Source organism: Ictidomys tridecemlineatus, chromosome 3 (assembly GCF_052094955.1).
Source record: "Ictidomys tridecemlineatus isolate mIctTri1 chromosome 3, mIctTri1.hap1, whole genome shotgun sequence".
Classification (NCBI taxonomy): Eukaryota; Metazoa; Chordata; class Mammalia; order Rodentia; family Sciuridae; genus Ictidomys; species Ictidomys tridecemlineatus.
Window position 1 is genome coordinate 52,948,648 of NC_135479.1, and position 16,858 is coordinate 52,965,505.

A 16,858-nucleotide genomic window follows, 5' to 3' on the forward strand; every position below is an offset into this window, starting at 1 on the left:
GGAATCTGGTACAGGCACCAAGGACCTCTGACCTACTACTGTGACATAATAAGTGGTGGTTGGTTCAGGACTCCAAGTTTGTGGCGATTTGTTACTCAGACTACAAAAAACGAATACAATCAGTCAGTTTCACATTGCTGTGCAGCTGGCTGTCATGCTGCTGGATGTTTCTAGATCCAGCTCTTTTCCTCATAAAATTCCTAAGATGGCTACTACCCTTCTTCCCCCCATGAGGATGATGTCACACTCTGGATGCCTGGCTCTTCTTCCTGCCTCTGTGGTCTACACTGGGAGCCTGCTCCCTCAAGTTTCAAAAGTTAAAGCCGAGGGATCCCTTGGCCATCACTGCACTGCGGAAGCAGAGGGGCAGCCTGCACTTGGCTGGTGTCACCTCTCTCAGTGGGCTCTTTTCTGCTAGGACTGGGAGCAGAGGAGCTCACTCAGGTGCCCAAGTGGTACACCCTGAGGGGTTTGAAATGAGAAGAGGAAAGTTCCAGAGCCCCTCCAGCTTACTAGAAGCCTGGTCCATAAGGTGTAGGGTCCAGGCCTAGATCCTAGGAGAAGGGCTTTTAGAGTAGAAATCATGTGACAGGGTCTGAATCTAAGGGCTAATAGCTAGTCTCACAGAGGCAGGGGCTCTTCAGCTACTCCAGGGAGATAGGGATCTCTCTTAAAGGCTTTCAACGGCTTTAATCCTGTCCTCATTAGCAGCTGTGTGTAAGACATGTCCTACGTGACAGACATGGGGATAACTGTCCACCTGGCTCTTTGTAGGGTTGGCTCTTCCTTCCTTTCTTCTCCTACTGTTTTCCCTCAGGAAAAGCTAACAGGTTTTGACGGGAAACAGGGCGCTCTAATACTGAGAGGGAGCTCCCCGAAGGCTTTCCCTCTTCCTCCTTCCATTTATCCATAAAAGACCCAGAGCCCTCCTTGCTTCCTGCCTTTGCTGATGAGAACCATTCATTTCTGGAACCAATCAGTTATTTCTGCTCTAATGAGCTAATGTCTTTTCTGGTTGGGAAAAATCCAATCAGGCCCTTACCCTCATTTTCTTCTTGGAATGCAATCTCCTGTATCTGGGAGTCTGAACGTTGTTTGAGCCGGCTTGGGGCTTCTTTATGTGAGTGTAGGGCCCAGGGTAGCCATGCTGAGGTACTGAGAAGGAGCAGGGAGTGGGGAATTGAAGGAGGAGAAGCAGCCCTTACTCTCAATGGGAAGCCCTCTCACTCAGGTCCCTGAGAATCCCTGCACATTTCTGAACGTGTTGCTTCCTTATCCATAGGCTTGGGTATGAGATTGTGGATTTGTGGCTTTCCTATACTTAAGAAATCTGCCTAGATCCACAGAATTTCTTCTGTCTCAGGGCTGGGCTCCCTTACAAAGAAGCAAACCTGAAAAATGCAATGATTTCAGAATGAGTAAGATGCATGTGTGTCAACGTATGTGTGTTAAGATGAACTTGTGTGTGATCACAGGAGCTCTAAGCATAACCCTTCCTGAGTCCCCACTTCAGCTGACCGGGAAACACAACGCTGTGAGGTGGTGGTGGAGCTGGAGGAGGGGGCACAGAGGAAGGGGGGAGGAGGAGGGCCTCTGCTTTTGGCACAGGGCCTCTGGGTGGAGCCTCAGGCCTGGCCCCTCCAGGAAGCATGTTCAGTCCTAACAGGCTGGGCTTCTCAAACACCACCTCACAGAGACAACAGAAGGTTGGGAGAAGGGGGAGAAGTTGGAGGAACTGTCTGTGCTTCTGTGTCTCCCATCTCCCAGGACCCAGCCCTGGGGCCTAGCAGTCAGGGAAGTTATTATCGAGGCCCATTCTTCTCCACAAGATCTTTTTTGGGAGGGCCCTGATTCCTTATTGCCCTTTGATCACCACCCTGGAACTCACCCATTCTGGGGCTGGAAGATGACCTCGGCTCTCTAACCTGTTCTAGGGAGAGTTCTGTTTGGATGGGGCTAGCTCCCCTGTGGCCTCCCAGAGTCCAGCCCCTGCTGTAAAGGAGAGCCTCCATTTCCTCCACTATAAAATGGAGATACTGGTAGTGTGGAGGCTTGTGATGTGCCAGCTCACCCAGGCTGAGTTACCCAGAATTCCTGTTCTTGGATGTTTCCTATGAAGGTGGGAGAGCTTCCTGTGGGAGGGTCAAAGGGAAGTGGCGCCATGTTGTAGCTCACAGGTCTTGTGGCCATTGTGCCAGCTTGCCTGGATGGTGTGAGTTGGTGGCCGGTCTGCCACTGCTGCATCTTCTTGATGGTTCCTCTTTCAGCCCCTTGGTCAGATATGTGTGTTTAGCTCTCTGATGAATGACCCTGGCTTCTGATGATCATCCATACCACCCAGTTCAGAAGCAACAAGAATTGACATGGGTTTCCTGACTGTCTTCAGGGATTCCGGCTTGTGTGTATGGATTCTGACTTATTCTCCATCTCCCCCCACTTTACCTCCATGTTTGTATCCCAACGATCTCCCTGGTGAACTTCAAGCACCAGTATCAGATGGGAAGATAGCAGCCCCTTATAGACACTTCTTGACCAGCGCCTGTAACTGCCCAAAGTCAAGTCCCTGTAACAATGCCCTGTTTGTGTACACCATGAGATATACTGATCCCATGCTTATATGACATCTCTAACTATATACAGGCTGAATGTCCCTAACTGAAAATGTGAAATCTAAAATGCTCCCAAATCCAACACTTAAGCTGACATAAGTGGAAAATTACACACCTGTCCTCATGTGATGGGGGTCACACAAAATTATTTAAAATATTTCATAAAATGATCTTCAGCCTGTGTGTACAAAGTGCATGTAAAATATAAATGAATTTCACGTTTAGACTTGGATCCCCTGCTTAAGACATCTCATTATGTATATGACACTATTACAAAATCTGAAAAACTCTGGAATTTGAAACGCTTCTGGGCCTATGCATTTTCAACACCAGTTTCTTTCTTTTATTTTTAACTTTTGAGGTGGTGGAGGAGATAAGGGTCCCCTGTTCTCATCCTGCTCTCTGCTACCCACCTGAACTCTTATATATGTAAATTCTAAAGCCCAGGAGCCACCAGACCCAAGACATGGTTTCTAGCTCCCCAGCAACTTAAGTGACTAGCTTGAGAGGAAGCGCTTGTGGGATCCTCCCCCCCCTCTTTTCCTATGAACAAACTGCCAAAGAGAGAGAGAGAACTTCAGAACAAACTTCTAACAACATTTAATATTTTCAGGACTTGGATGGACTGAGACCCTGGGGGAAAATGGCAAGGTATTCACAAACAGAAAGTCACAAGGGTCCTCAGAAGACGATGAGGGCTGGCTGGGACTGAAGTTCAGCAGGAACTTGCTTTTTCACAATATCTGTCTCAGAACATGCTGGAACCATGCTGCCCCCTTACACCCGGATTTGCTGCTGTTCCTTCCTCTTCACCTCTGCCCAGATGTCTGACAGGTCTTGGATAAACTGTTGGATCTGACACAGAAAGGGCATCGGTGATTAACCCCACCCAACCAGAGTCTTCCCCCATCCCAAGACAGTACATGTCTTCTTGAAGTACAGCACTTTCCCAAGAGCATCGTGATACCTCATTGGTCAGTTTTTCAAGGTGAACCTGAACATGAGGTTTAATAGATTAGAAGCCACATGTAGGAAAGGAGCTGGGACCTCCTAGGGACGGGCAATAGTGATGGCATGAAGAACGGACTGGTAGTCTAACAGAAGTGGGGAGAAAGAGACAGGTTCACAAATGGGCTACAGAATAAAAGCATTTCGCTGGAAAGGCCTGGTTAGTGCCAGGGCAGACGTCCTCCACAACTTCAGAGTACTTGAGGCCTTGGAACCCAGACCTGATGCTCATTATGATCATCTTGAGTCATCAAGAAAAGTTTAAGCTCTATTCACTAACTTCCAGTTTGAAAGCACTTGTAGTCACCTTGATACAGTGCTGCTTCGGAGGTCAGAAGACCCAGCTGGGTCTTTAGAGGTCAGAAGACCCAGCTCCTCATGCGGCAGCTCTGGGGAAATCACTTCAACTTTCTGGAACTCAGTTTCTTTGTCTTTAAAAAGGCAAGAGGGAGCTGGGCGAGGTGGTGCATACCCTAGCAGCTTCAGGAGGCTGAGGCAGGAGTATCCAGGTTCAAGCCAGCCCCAGCAATTTAACCAGGCCCTAAGCAACTTAGCGAAACTCTGTCTCAAAAAATAAAAGGGCTGGGGATATTGCTCAGTGGTTAAGTGCCCTTGGGATCAATCTCTGGTAGAAAGAAAGAAAGAAAGGAAGGAAGGAAGGAAGGAAGGAAGGAAGGAAGGAAGGAAGGAAGGAAGGAAGGAAGGAAGGAAGGAAGAAAAATTTGGATGGCCTCTAGGATCTCAGTTTTAAAACAATGACACTACACAGACTTTATCCAAAGCGCCAAACCCCTGATATTTCTATTATTGATGGAATTCCTATTTTCCAAATGAGGCAATAAAGAGCCAATGAATTAAAGCAATTTCCCAAAGATTAAAGACAAATGCAGCATTTGTCTTGGAACCCAGGGGCACTTTACCACTGAGCTAAATTCCCAGCCCTTTTAATTTTTTTATTTTTGATAGGGTCTTGCTAAGTTGCTTAGGGCCTCACTATGTTGTTGAGGCTGACCTTGAACTTCTGATCCTCCTACCTCAGCCTCCAGAGTCACTGGGATTAGAGGCATGTGCCACCATGCATGGCCAAATTCAGTATTTCTTAAACTATGTTCTTGTAATAAGTGGTCACATACTCCGAAAAGGGTGGCTGTCAGTTTTAGAAACATCATTTGTTTGAGAATCTCAAAGCAAGGAACAGCAGCAAAAAAATCAACTTTGTTTAAAACTTGGTGTTTTCTACATGTATTAGTCTATGGGGCCCTTTTATTCCCTCATAGGAAACAATATCTCTAAGATTCTAGGATTTGCCAAACACAGTTTGGAAAACTGCTGCTCCATGTAGTTCAGTCTCATTCAAGGAAAATTCTAGACCTTTCACAACACAATATATTGAATGTAGATCATCCTGGCCTTTTCCTAATTGTAATATATACCACAATCTTAGCTCTATGTAAGCAACTGCCTTACCAAGCCTGGGCCGGAGTCTGTTGTCAGAATGTTGTTGAAAACATTGGTCACTGAGTGTCTCTGAAGTTTCATTGAGAAATTTCAGTTAGAACTCTGCATGCAACCTCATGTTTTCTTCTTTTGGCACAAGAACTAGGTGTTGTTTTTCATCTGGTTACTAGGAAGCTCAGAGTCAACTATTATCCCTATTGAAGGTCCTTGAGTCCAAGAATTCACTAGATTCTGTTTTTCTCTTTTTATATTTAACTTCTGATTTTAACTTATATTTTCCCGGGTGCTTTTTTTTTTTCTTTTTAATTTTCCAGGCTACTAGGTCATGTGATATTTTCGTCAACAGGAGTATAACCTATAGACATGGAATGAAATATTTTAAAATAACCTTTGGGCAATACTCCTCTTAAAATAAATCAAGGTTGAGATTTCCTAGATCAAAATTGAGAAAATCAAAATAGAAAATCAACAATCCAGTAAGGAGTTTTGCCAGTGTCCAATAATGCCATTCTTCTCACAAAATACCTAAAAATTTTTTTAAAAATAAAAAATGCTGTTTCTGTTAGCATGCCTTTTATCATTATTCTCATTATTTTTTTTTTCATTATTCTCACACAAATATTTTAACATTTTAATTTCAATTTCTAATTTGGTAAATATCGATAGATACAACCCATAGAAAGGAAAGCTATCTTGGGGGTTGGTATTTTCAGAGTGTAAACATATCCTTATACTAAAAAAATCTGAATATTGCTGTTTCTAGAACAAACTTCCTTGCAAATATACTTCTATGAACGGTAAAATAACTCTATTGTAATATGCCTTCAAACACAGGCTGAGTATTGTCTTGGGAAAATCCTAGTTAGCTGATCAGTGGGGAAATCTTTCATAAGTAGATATAGATATATATTTCATAAGTTTCACCCTTTTTTAAAAAAAATAAAATGCCTCTCAGTCAGTTGATTTTATGGATTGTATTTCACATTCATTTGCCAAGTAGGTATTGAGTGCCTACTATGTGCCAGGCATTGTTCTAGGCACTGGGAAATTCAGCAGGGATCAACCACAAATCTCAGTCCTCAAGAGCTTTGTAGTATGTCACAGCAGAGCTAAGGGCTTTTGCCAAAGGAACACACAGTGGCTTAGTCCTGGTTCTCTGCATGCCTGAAGAAGCATCACTGATACATCTGCTGGTACAGAATTTCCCCCAAAGCCGGATATGTGTAATTCTGGTTGTGATTTTAGGTGGCATAGGAACATGAATGGCATTAAAAAAATCTTTTGAGGGACTGGGGATATAGCTCAGTTGGTGGAGTACTTGCCTGGCGTGCACAAGGCCCTGAGGTTCAATCCCCCGTATGGAAAAAAAAAAAAAAAAACCTTTTGAGTCGTTCAATAAAAAAATCTATCTCCCTTTCAATTTTCTTTCTTTCCATTGCTTCTAAGAACACCTCAGACAGGTAATTCTCAAAACTTGCCAGTGTCCCTTTTTAACAGAGTGGGGTTTCAAACATTGGCCTTTACCAAGCCATGGTCTCTCACTAGAATTTAATAAGGCAGTCACATGACTAATGAATCAATAGTGGATCCCTGCTCTGGCCACGTGCTTTGAGGCCAAAAAGGGTCTTAGTATGAATGTAGTGGTTCTCAAAGTATGGCACCTGGAGCAGCAGCATCACTTGGGAAATTGGGTTCTTATCTCAGACCTATGGAGTCAGAGATTGTGGGGCAGGGCCCAGGGATACCCCTCTCCCTGCCCGCTCCCCACCAGGTGATTCTGATGCTGTTGACATCTGAGAGCCAGTGCTGTGCCTGGTTCATTCCTCCACTCAACCATTCACTTGAGAAGCCCCTTGGCCCACATCCAGCTGACCCCAATGCCTGCATCTTCCTCCTACCATGTCCAGCTGTTTGTGCGTGTCCTCCAGGGATACTTGGGCTGTCTCCTTTAGCTGTTTGCTCACGATCTGGAACAGGTTCAGCGTTGCCATCTTAATGGTGCCAAGCAATAGGGTCTTCTTGGCTGCTGTATTCTGGATGTGTGCCCAGCGAGATTCCTGGGGAGGGGACCAGGAAGGGATGTGAGCACAGGACTCGCATCTGTGTGTCCTGTGTGTGGGGGTGTGTGTTGTGTGTATGGGGGGGGGTGAACATGCATAGGCCTCACCTATGCAAAGCCCTGGAGCCCCCTACCTTGCCCAGCACAGCTGAGATGCCTCACCCAGATGATGACATCGCTGCGGGCACGGTCAAAGCGCATCTGCAGCCGCGCCAGCTCATTGTTGTGCTGGAGAATCTCATCGTCCTTTTCCTCCATGTAGCGAGCCAGTCGCGCCTTGGCACGCTCTATCTGCTCCTGGCTCTCCTGCGCTGATTGCATGAGATCATGGTGCATGCTCATCAACGTCTTGTAGCGTCCGATCACCTCATGGATCTCCTCAAACTGAGGCCAGGGTTTGGGTCACTGCACTGCCCAGAGGGCAGATGCAGCCACCGCAGCTCTGCCAAACCCCAACCTGAACACCTGAACACATGGACACACCAGGGTAGGCTGGCCTGGCCAAGGCAGGAGATGTGCAGATGTTACTGTCCTACCTCCTGATTCTCCTGGGTTTATATGGGCCATGATCCATATATTGCCAGAAAGCACAAATGGGTTGGGGTTCTCAATCTTAGATCTATGTTAGAATCATCTAGGGAGCTTTGAAAAGGACACCTGTCAAGTTCTACTCCCAGAGATGGTCCCTATCATTTGAATGTTGCAAAAGATCTCCCAGGTGATTCTAGACAGAGTTGAGAGTTGCGCATAGAAGACATTTTGAGATATTTCCCAAGGCCATGATTATCCTATTTAACAAGAATGTACCAAGAATCATTTATAAGCCAGGAGCTGTGCTCAATGCTAGGGACATAGCAGGAGATAAGAAAGCCAGTCCCTGTTTTTTTTCTGAGGCTTAAAGCTTCAGGGTTAGAGGGAGGACTGACAGTAAACAGTCAGTTACAACACAGAGTGATAAGCCCTAGCTAGGACTGGGCGTGGGGTTGTGCAGAGCCTGGGGCAATAACATCAAGCTTGGCGCTTCCTGGTATTCCTTCAACAAATTTGCTGTGGGAGAAGTAGTAGAGTGGAAGTCCAGTGGAGAAGGTGGTCTACCAAGCCCAGCTTGCTTCCTGCAGGGTGGCTATACTGCTCCAGCTCTAACCTTCAAACTTCCATCCAGTTGAACAAAAGCCATGCAAAGAACCCTTTTAGAAGTCAAAGTGAGCCCTAGTTCTGGGATGCTAATTCACCCCCCTCCCCCTAGGCTTATCAATGTGTGCCTTCCAGCTACCCAGAGGACACTCCCCAGCACTTTCTCCATATCATGACATTTCCAGTGATGGACTGGAGTCTTGGGAACTGCCCTGCTGGCCTTTTCTCAAATATGCCCCTTTGGGGAAGAATCACCCAGCGTTGGAAAGAGTGGAAACAGCCAGAAAAGGGTTCCTGGGAGAAAAAATGGCTCAAATGAGACTGGAAGTACTAATAAGATAGCTAGGTAAAAGCAAGGGTTGTGGGGGCGGGGAATGAAGCATCGTTACAGGTAGAGAGTAAAGACGAATGGTTTGTGTTTGGCATGTTTAGGATGCTCCACGTAGTTTAAATGAATGACCTGAGCTCCAGATGCTGGGGAGAGAGAGAGATGAACCTGGAGAAGTTCCAAATAACAAAGAAGTGCCTAATAAACCCCAGGGAAGAATTGTGAACTTTGTCATCGAAGGATCTTTAAGAAGCAAAAAGAACTTCATTTTCTGCATTTCCCAAAGTTTACTCAGCACACCATAAAACAGCTTTCAGCAGTTAAAAATGAACAGACCACATCGGAGCTCCTAGGAAGGGCTCAAAATTCTTATTTTGACGTCAAAAGGACTCAGGCGCCAACTTAAAGAGGCTCCCACAGTCCGAAGAGGGACAGTTTGAACATCAGGAAGAATAAGAGCAAAGGATTGAGACATACTCATATTTTAAAAATCGTCAAGTTCATAATGATACTAAAAACATTACGGGTTATTTTTGGAGAATGCTGGAAAACCAATTCATTATTCTAACCACTGTAAAGAGTCAAGTATTTAACAAGCTTTTTCTCTAAGATCCACATAGTAATCAAGTAGTTGACCAAGGAAAGATTTTCTTCATGAAATCCTTCCCTTTAGGTGCTATTCCAGGTAATGAAAGAAGAAGAGATATTAAAATAATTTTGCCCCTCTTGGATAGTGTCTGTATCCCACAACTAAGGAAACCAGTATTTTGATCAATTAAGACTAATTTTACCTGTATTAAAACATATCGGTGAAAAGTAACAGAATACTCTCTTTTGTGTCGGACTTCTTCTGCTCAACACAATGTCTATAACACTTCAGAAACATACACAGTGTGGGGAAACTGGTTTGGACGGGTTTGGACAAACTACAGAAAATATTACTGCAATAAGTGGGAAATGATAACATTGGTTAGATGAATATTTGATATTAAGGAATAATTATCAAATATTTACAAGGCGTAACAACAGTATTGTGGTGCATCTCTATGTTAAAAAGTGCCTTCATCTTTCAGATCCATACTGAAATACTTATGGATGAAAAATATCATTTGCTTCAAAATGGTGAGGGTGGGAAGGTGAGGGGGATGTGTCTACGGTAATTGCTGGAATGAGGTGATGAGTAACAGGCATTCCATCAACTGTTCTTTCTCCTTTGTATGTAATAATAAAATTGTTCTTAAAAATATAATTGATTGAAAGAATAATTTCTAATGTTCTATAGCATAGCAGACAATTATGATTGACAATAATTGTGTATTTCAAAATAGCTAGTTGAGAGGCATTGTTTTGCAGTGATGGGTATCAAATCCATGGCTTCCTGCATGGTAGGCAAGTACTCTACCAACTTTTTTCTTTTTGGCACTGGGGATTAAACCCACATTAGCCAAGCCCTCTACCCACTTAGCTACACCCTCAGACTCATTATGGAGGATTCTGAATATTTATAATACAAAGAAATGACCAATGTTTGATGTGATGAAGTATGAGTGTCATATGATCATTATGAATGTCACACTGTACTCTGTAAATATGTACGATTATTATGTGCCAATTAAAAAATAAGAAAATATTAAAACTCTTGATTGAAAATAGCAAGTAACAAAAGTCCCCAAGATACGCACAATATACCCCTCCAGTTTTATGGACGGGTGATATGTTACGAAATAGTAAAAACATGCATGAAAATGAGAAATGTAAACATCAGGAAACTGGTTACCCCTGAGGAGTTTTGGAAGAAAACAAAAGCTGTTTTAATTATGAGAAGTGTTTTTATTTAAGGAAAAAGAATCGGGAACCAATAGAAACTATGAAGATTGGACAACACTGTGTGCTGAGTGCTGGGGCTCTCTATACTTCCCAGAATGCTTAAAATATCCTGAACAGAACAAAGGAAGGGAGAGAGATGAGATTGGCAGTAGAATGCCGAACAGGATGGCCAGAAGTGACACAGAGGTGAACTCCAGACAGGCAGCCTGGATGAGGAAGGGGCAGGGGCTGAATTCCAGAAATGCTTAGGAGGCAGAACTAACCAGATCAGCTGATTGATGGCTGCAAAGGGGAGGAGTCAAGGGCCAGACCTGGGTCCAGCTGCCAATGCAGCAGCAGTAGGGCCTGAGGATGACAGGAAGAGTGAGTTGTGGACAGGAAGAGTGAATTAGGTACAGGGGGCTGGTCTAGCCAGTTTGCTCCATTCTAAGACGGCCATTTACCAGTCTGATTTGGAGAAGTAATTCACAATTTACCTGTTGTTTTAATATGTTATTCTTTTCTTACTACCCCCCCTACCCCCAGAAAACCCCCAATCATGAAGTCAGCATTTTATCTTACAGTAGGTAATAGAATAGAGGAAATAAGACAGATTTGGGACTCACACATAAATAAATTAGGTTAGTGTTTCTAACCTAATTTATTATTGCAGGAACTTTAAAAAGCTGTGTGTCTTTTTTTCTCCTAGGCCCTTTACAGAAATTCATCCACACCCCTTGAGAGGGTTCCTGGCTGCGCCCTGTTGCTGGATCCATGGGGGAGGGGACAATCACTGATGAGGTGGTATTGCTGGGAAGCTGCAGGGATTTCTCAAGAAGAAAAGTGAGGCCGGACATGATGATTCATGCCTATAATCCCAGTGGCTCTGGAGGCTGAGGAAGGAGGATTGCAAGTTCAAAGCCAGCCTCAGCCACCTAGTGAGGCAATAAGCAACTCAGTGAGACCCTGTCTCTAAATAATATATATAAAAGGGCTAGGGATGTGGCTCAGTGGTAAAGCATCCTTGAGTTCAATCCCTGGTAACAGGAGGAGAAGGAGGGAGGGGGAGGGGGAGGGAGAGGGGGAGTGGGAGAAGAAGGAGGAGGAGAAGAGGGGCTTCTGAGATGGACACTCTGGAACATTTTTCTTCTATCTTCCTTTCTAGAAAGAGGAACTCTCAGAGGAGCCTGAGGCAAGGGGGCCAGAAGTAGAAGAAAGGGAATGTTACCGAGTCAAGGGAAAATCTGTTTCACAGAAGAGGAATAACAGTGTCAAATGCTCCAAGGGTTACAGTGGGACCAGGACTAACAAGATCCCTGACCTCTGGCCACAGGGACTGCTGGAGAGCGGTTGCTTAAGGCATTGTGGGGCCCATTTACAAGCCATGAGGCACTGAGCAGTTTACTCAACCTCTCTGAGCCTACATTTTCTCTGTGAAAGGGTGATCAGCTTGCTTTCCCCTCAGGGCTATGACTGACCCAAGGCCTGGCTTGCAGAGCATCAAACCAGCAGCGTCCTACAGAGGCTGGATGCTTTTCTAGTTTCTCTCCCTTCCTTTCCTCATAAGTAAACAAAAGACACTGGGGAGGAGGTGGCAGTAGGGATCGATGCTTGCCTCGTGTTGATGAGGGCAAAACTTAGTGCTCCAAAAGCTTGTCCTCCCAATACAAACACACATACACACCTACTTTCAAACAGCCACAGCCGCAGCCACAGATGTAGGCATAAACATGCAACCGACCCAGAGACACTGACATGATTGTCAGGCACATGAACACTCAAACCACCTGGCTCTCATCCTTTGAGAAACACATCCAGCCTCAGCAGGGGCCTTTGCCAGCGGCCCTTAAGGGTTGTTGCATCTCCTCAGACCAGGGTGACCATCCCTGCAGAGCCTCTGGGGCCCCAGAGGGTCCCTAGGCCTCAGCCTATTGCAGCTGAACTCCACCCTGTAACCCAGCATCCCAGAGAAGATGCTGAGGTAGGCCTGCCCCTGTCCCTGGGACCCACCTCGGAGTTCTCCACCACCTTTTCCAGGTACTTGTTGAAGATGGAGTAGTTCTGCAGCTTGACGCTCAGCCGCTGGTGCTCCAGCCGCAAGGCCGCCATCTCCTGCTTGGCCTTAGCCAGTTCCCGGAGGCGCTGCCTTTTGAGTTCCCGCTCCTTGTTGGCTTTCTTCAGGGCTCGGATCCGTTTCTGGTCATTTTCCTGGGACCAGGAAGCCAGGGTAGGTTAGGCAGGCTTTTCCTGTCCTCCCTGGGGTCCCCCAGCCTGCCTGGGCTGCCCTCAGCCCTGCTCTGTCTGGGTCGCCATGTGGGAGAGGAGGTGCCAAGGAAAAGGATTTCTGGGGTTATCTGAAGCGAGTTTTTGGTTATTTGATGCTAGTGATTGAAGCTAAGAGATTCCTGTGGATCAAGGTAAGGCTCAGAGGACAGCAGCTTAGTTCAGACTCAAGAGGTGACCTTGGGAGGAGCAGACTGGGAAACTAGTCTGCTTCTGTGGGCTCTGGATTTCAAAGAGTGGATGGGAGAAACCAGGGTTGAGGAACAACCATATTACACTGGGGCTCAGTGTCTGGAGAAAACCCAACCCTGAGAGAGGCTGAGAAAATCCAGAAGTGGGAGCAGGAACCCTTCTGACAAAGCTTCTATTGTTTGTGTTTCTAATGGTGATCATTTATCCTGGGGCAGATGGCTGGGTCAGAGTTGGGAGGCCCAAATTTTCTCCTGATTTGGTGGTACTCAGTGCCTCAATTTCTCCAACTGTAGAAATGCAAAACAGTCAGCCCCCTCTTCCTCGCAAAAGCTGGGGGCCACATTGATCAAACTATATGAAGATGAGATAGGAACTGTGTGCTCAGTCCAGAGGGCCCGGTAAGATAAGGACATTCCAGAAAGTGTGTCTAGGAGCTCAGCCTGGCATTGCTTCCAGGAGATGGTACAGGAAATTCCAAGCCCAGAAAGAAAGAATGAGGCTCAGTTACATTAATCAGTCTAAACCCTGCCTTTTTCCTTCTGTAAAGCCCTCTCACAAGATTAGGGTCAAGCCCACCCTATCCACTGTACTTGTGTGGCTCCTTTCTCCTCTTGGGAGCTCCTGAGATTGCACATGGATGGGCATGTGTGGTGGTGGCATTTGGAGAACATGGAAGAGGATGTGTGGAGAATTTGTGCTCTCCCCCTAGCACAGGAAGAGGCACGAGCAGCTCTAAATGAGTGGCTTTCAAATATACCTGTGCAACAGAATCACTTGGGAGCTTTTTAAAAAACTATAGATACCTGGGCCCAACCTCAGACCTGCTGCAAACAAAGAGGTCTGTGTTTGTGGCAAGCTCTATGGGATTCCCAAACTGAGGACTTTCCTAAAGTCATTTGGAGAACCCCTCACTCCCAAATCTCTTGCCACCCCCAACCACTCCATCAGCTTTTCTCTGGCAGGTAAAATGAACAAGACCCCAGGGGAATGTGCCCAGTCCACTGACTTCTTGTCCTGCATGGTTAGACCTAGAGTGTGGCTTAAGAGCAGGGCTCCTCTGTGGCAGATATAGCCATTGGACCCCCCTGCAGCTAGCCAAGGACCTTCAAGAATCGATAAGTGCTGGCAGATCTGGGTAAATCTGGATTTTAAGATGATTAAATTACTCCTCTAAAGACAGAGAGAGAGGGGGATTGTCTTGGAATGGTCTCTGTGGCATGGTCCTCCAAAGGTCCCCCACTTGTACCTTTGGTATAAGGACAAAGATGGAAAAGAATGGTGAGTGAAGAGACTAAAACCTTTGCCCATCCATTACTGTATCCCCAAGTGCTTATCCCTGGTAGGGTCACATCCATCCACCCACCCATTCAACCGTTCATTCACTGGATAAACTATACATCCCAGGAACTGGTAAGAAAATAGGAAACAGCCATCTAAAGGGGGCAGAGACTGACAGGTAAACAGGTGGAGACTTCAGGATGCCTGGGAAGCACCAGGCATTGTTAACAGCCCTGAAGATGCTTTTAACCCTGAGTGACCCTCTAAAGCAAGAAGAAGAACAATTTTCCCCTTCATACCTGGATGAACTGCTCAAATTTCTGGATGTGGGCTTTCAGCTGTTCTTCCTTGACTCCCAGTTCCTCCCAGCGCAGGTTGAGACTTTCCATTCTGCGCTTAAATGTCTTTGGGAGTGTAGGAGCAGAGAGAGGTCAGGAGGACGGTAGCTTCCCCTGCTCCAGAGTCTCTATCCCCTAGACCCAGGAAGGTTCATAGATGGCCTCCCACTTTGCACCCTGTTCCTGGCTCAGATTAGAGCATTCCAGGACACTGGTCACTCCAAGACTTAGATCTTTTCTATTCTCCCCAGAGAAAAAGACCAGAACCACTAGCCAGGACCCTCCATTTTAGCTGCCTCCTCCCCACACTTCCAAAATGGAAGGATGTCTACCTGCTCTCCCTGAGCCCCAGATGGCTCCCTCTCCTGTCCTGTACCCCCGTCCCCATCCCCCTTACCTCCTTCTTCTGTTCCATAGCATGATGCATGATCTTGGCTTCCTTTTTCTTTTCCAATAGCTGGATGGATGGGGAATCTGACTGTTCTTGCATATTGGGGAACTTCCTGCCCAAGACATGGGCAAGAGAGACAGGTGCATTCTGAGCCTGGGGCAGGCTGGGCAGGGAAGTAACCCAGGCAGCCGGATACCCATGGGAAGGAAAGGGGTATACTCTCTGACCTGAGTGGGAAGGGATAGTGTATTGAGGAGATAAGTCTATGCTGGCATTTGGGGAAAGAGCAGTGATGGGGGTCTGGTGTCCAGGTGATGGAGCAGGGTGATTGGGAGTGCTGGGTTATAAGAGAGGAGGGGATAGGTTAGATGGTGGGGCATGGGGTGGGTGTGAGTAGTCCCAGGCACAAAGGGACTGAGTAGGCCAGGCCCCCTGACACTCACTGCAGCAGTTGCAGTAGGCGCTCCCCATACTGAAGCCGGAAGTATTCAGCCAGGTCTTCCTCTTCCATGATGCCCAGACTCATGGTGGCAGTGACCTAAAGGCCCGGGCTCCGGGCACCTGACTTCACAGTGAAATCGTGGGTGGCAGAGCCACAGAGGACTCAAAGGTGCTGGGGGCTGTGCTCTTGCTTGTCCCCTCCTCCTCCTTTAGGGTGGGTGTTTGAGAGATTCAGCCAAAGCCAGCTGGAAGCCGAGGGTAGGCAGCTGAGGACGATGTGTTGGGTTGGATGATGGGAAATTGGTTACCTAGCAACAGGTTGCCTGGTTCTGTGAACCACACACCTGGAACCCAGGCTTTGCCCTCTGACCTCTGGTCCCACGAACCCCACTCTTGCTGGAGTTCTTCCCGCCCTTACCCTTCAGGAACTCTGGGAAGAAGACTCAGGGAGGCAGGGTCTGGGAGCACAAGGCTGAGAGGGAGCATCTGGCAGAGAAGTGTGGCGCCCCTCCTGGGACCTCCCTCCCTGGTGTGTGATGATGAAAGAGGGGACTGGACCTTTGAAGTCAATGACCAAGAAGAAAGAAGAGGAAAGGAGGCACTGAGTTGAGGCGAGAAGGGGGTGAGGTGAACAGAGAAGATGGGAAGAAGCCCGAAATCTAAACCCCGTGGCTGGCCACAGACACCTGGGGCTGCCTGTGTGAGGATGGGCAACAGCCTGGGGACCAATGAGGGGCAGCCATCGGGCACGTGGAGGACGGCCCAAACAAGGCCCCTTGGGGTGCAAGAGTCTTGGGTGGGGCCGGTGCTAGTTTTTTTTTTTTTTTTTTTTGCGGGGCGTGGGGGGGGACACGGAAGTGTCAAAACAGTGTCACAGAAATGTCCTGTTTAAACGGTTTGCTTTATGATGGCTGCCTTTCGTGATCCCCTCAGGGCACGTGCATAGACTCATTGGACCTGAAGTCCCACGTGTAAATTGGAGACCGTGCGTCTGCCTTGGGGGCTCCTGCTGGGTGCTCGACCCTGACCGCGACCTCGATCCAGCTCGTCCCCCCCCCCCGCCCCTGTTCCCCTGGGTCGCTTTGCCTGGGTTCCCACACTCGTCGGGCTGCCTCGCTGCCCAGTCTGTCTGGGAACCCGAGCCCGGGTGGGATGGGATGCGGGGGTCTCTGCCGGGGCGGTGTCCCTCGCCCAGCGAGTCCGCCCCCCGCCACATTGCCGGTGGTCTGGCGCCCCCTGCCGGCCGCCGCCACCTCGCGCTCTAAATCCTGGCAGGGAGGAGGGGGAGACGTGGTGGGAATGCCGCCCACCTCTGTCCTGCCTGTCTCCACTCTCTGACCGTCCTCATCTCTACAGCCGACCATAACACGCGCCTTGTCCCTTCTAGCCGGCCCGGTGGGCTCAACAGAGGTAACAGGACCCACCCCACCCCACCCATCCCCTTACTATCCCCAGCCCTTATTAAGCCCCTAAACCTGAGATGCTGTCCACCACAGGATCCCAGAAGAGACAGACCCAGCAGGATGACAGTAA

General features: G+C 47.4%; 1 protein-coding gene across 2 annotated transcripts; it reads right to left on the reverse strand.

The window, feature by feature from the left end:
* Positions 1-3,209: 3,209 nt before the first annotated feature.
* Positions 3,210-16,073, reverse strand: Ccdc42 (coiled-coil domain containing 42). 2 transcript variants are annotated; one of them, XM_005332862.3, is made up of 7 exons: positions 15,328-16,073; positions 14,891-14,996; positions 14,455-14,559; positions 12,413-12,610; positions 7,297-7,518; positions 6,974-7,132; positions 3,210-3,464 (listed from the first exon to the last, which is right to left on the reverse strand). In XM_005332862.3, the coding sequence occupies exons 1-7, from the start codon at positions 15,408-15,410 to the stop codon at positions 3,387-3,389; spliced, it is 951 nt and encodes a 316-aa protein (XP_005332919.1). In that variant the 5' UTR covers positions 15,411-16,073; the 3' UTR covers positions 3,210-3,386. The 2 variants fall into 2 exon arrangements, with proteins under 2 accessions (XP_005332919.1, XP_005332920.1); XM_005332863.3 differs by lacking the exon at positions 7,297-7,518.
* Positions 16,074-16,858: the final 785 nt, after the last annotated feature.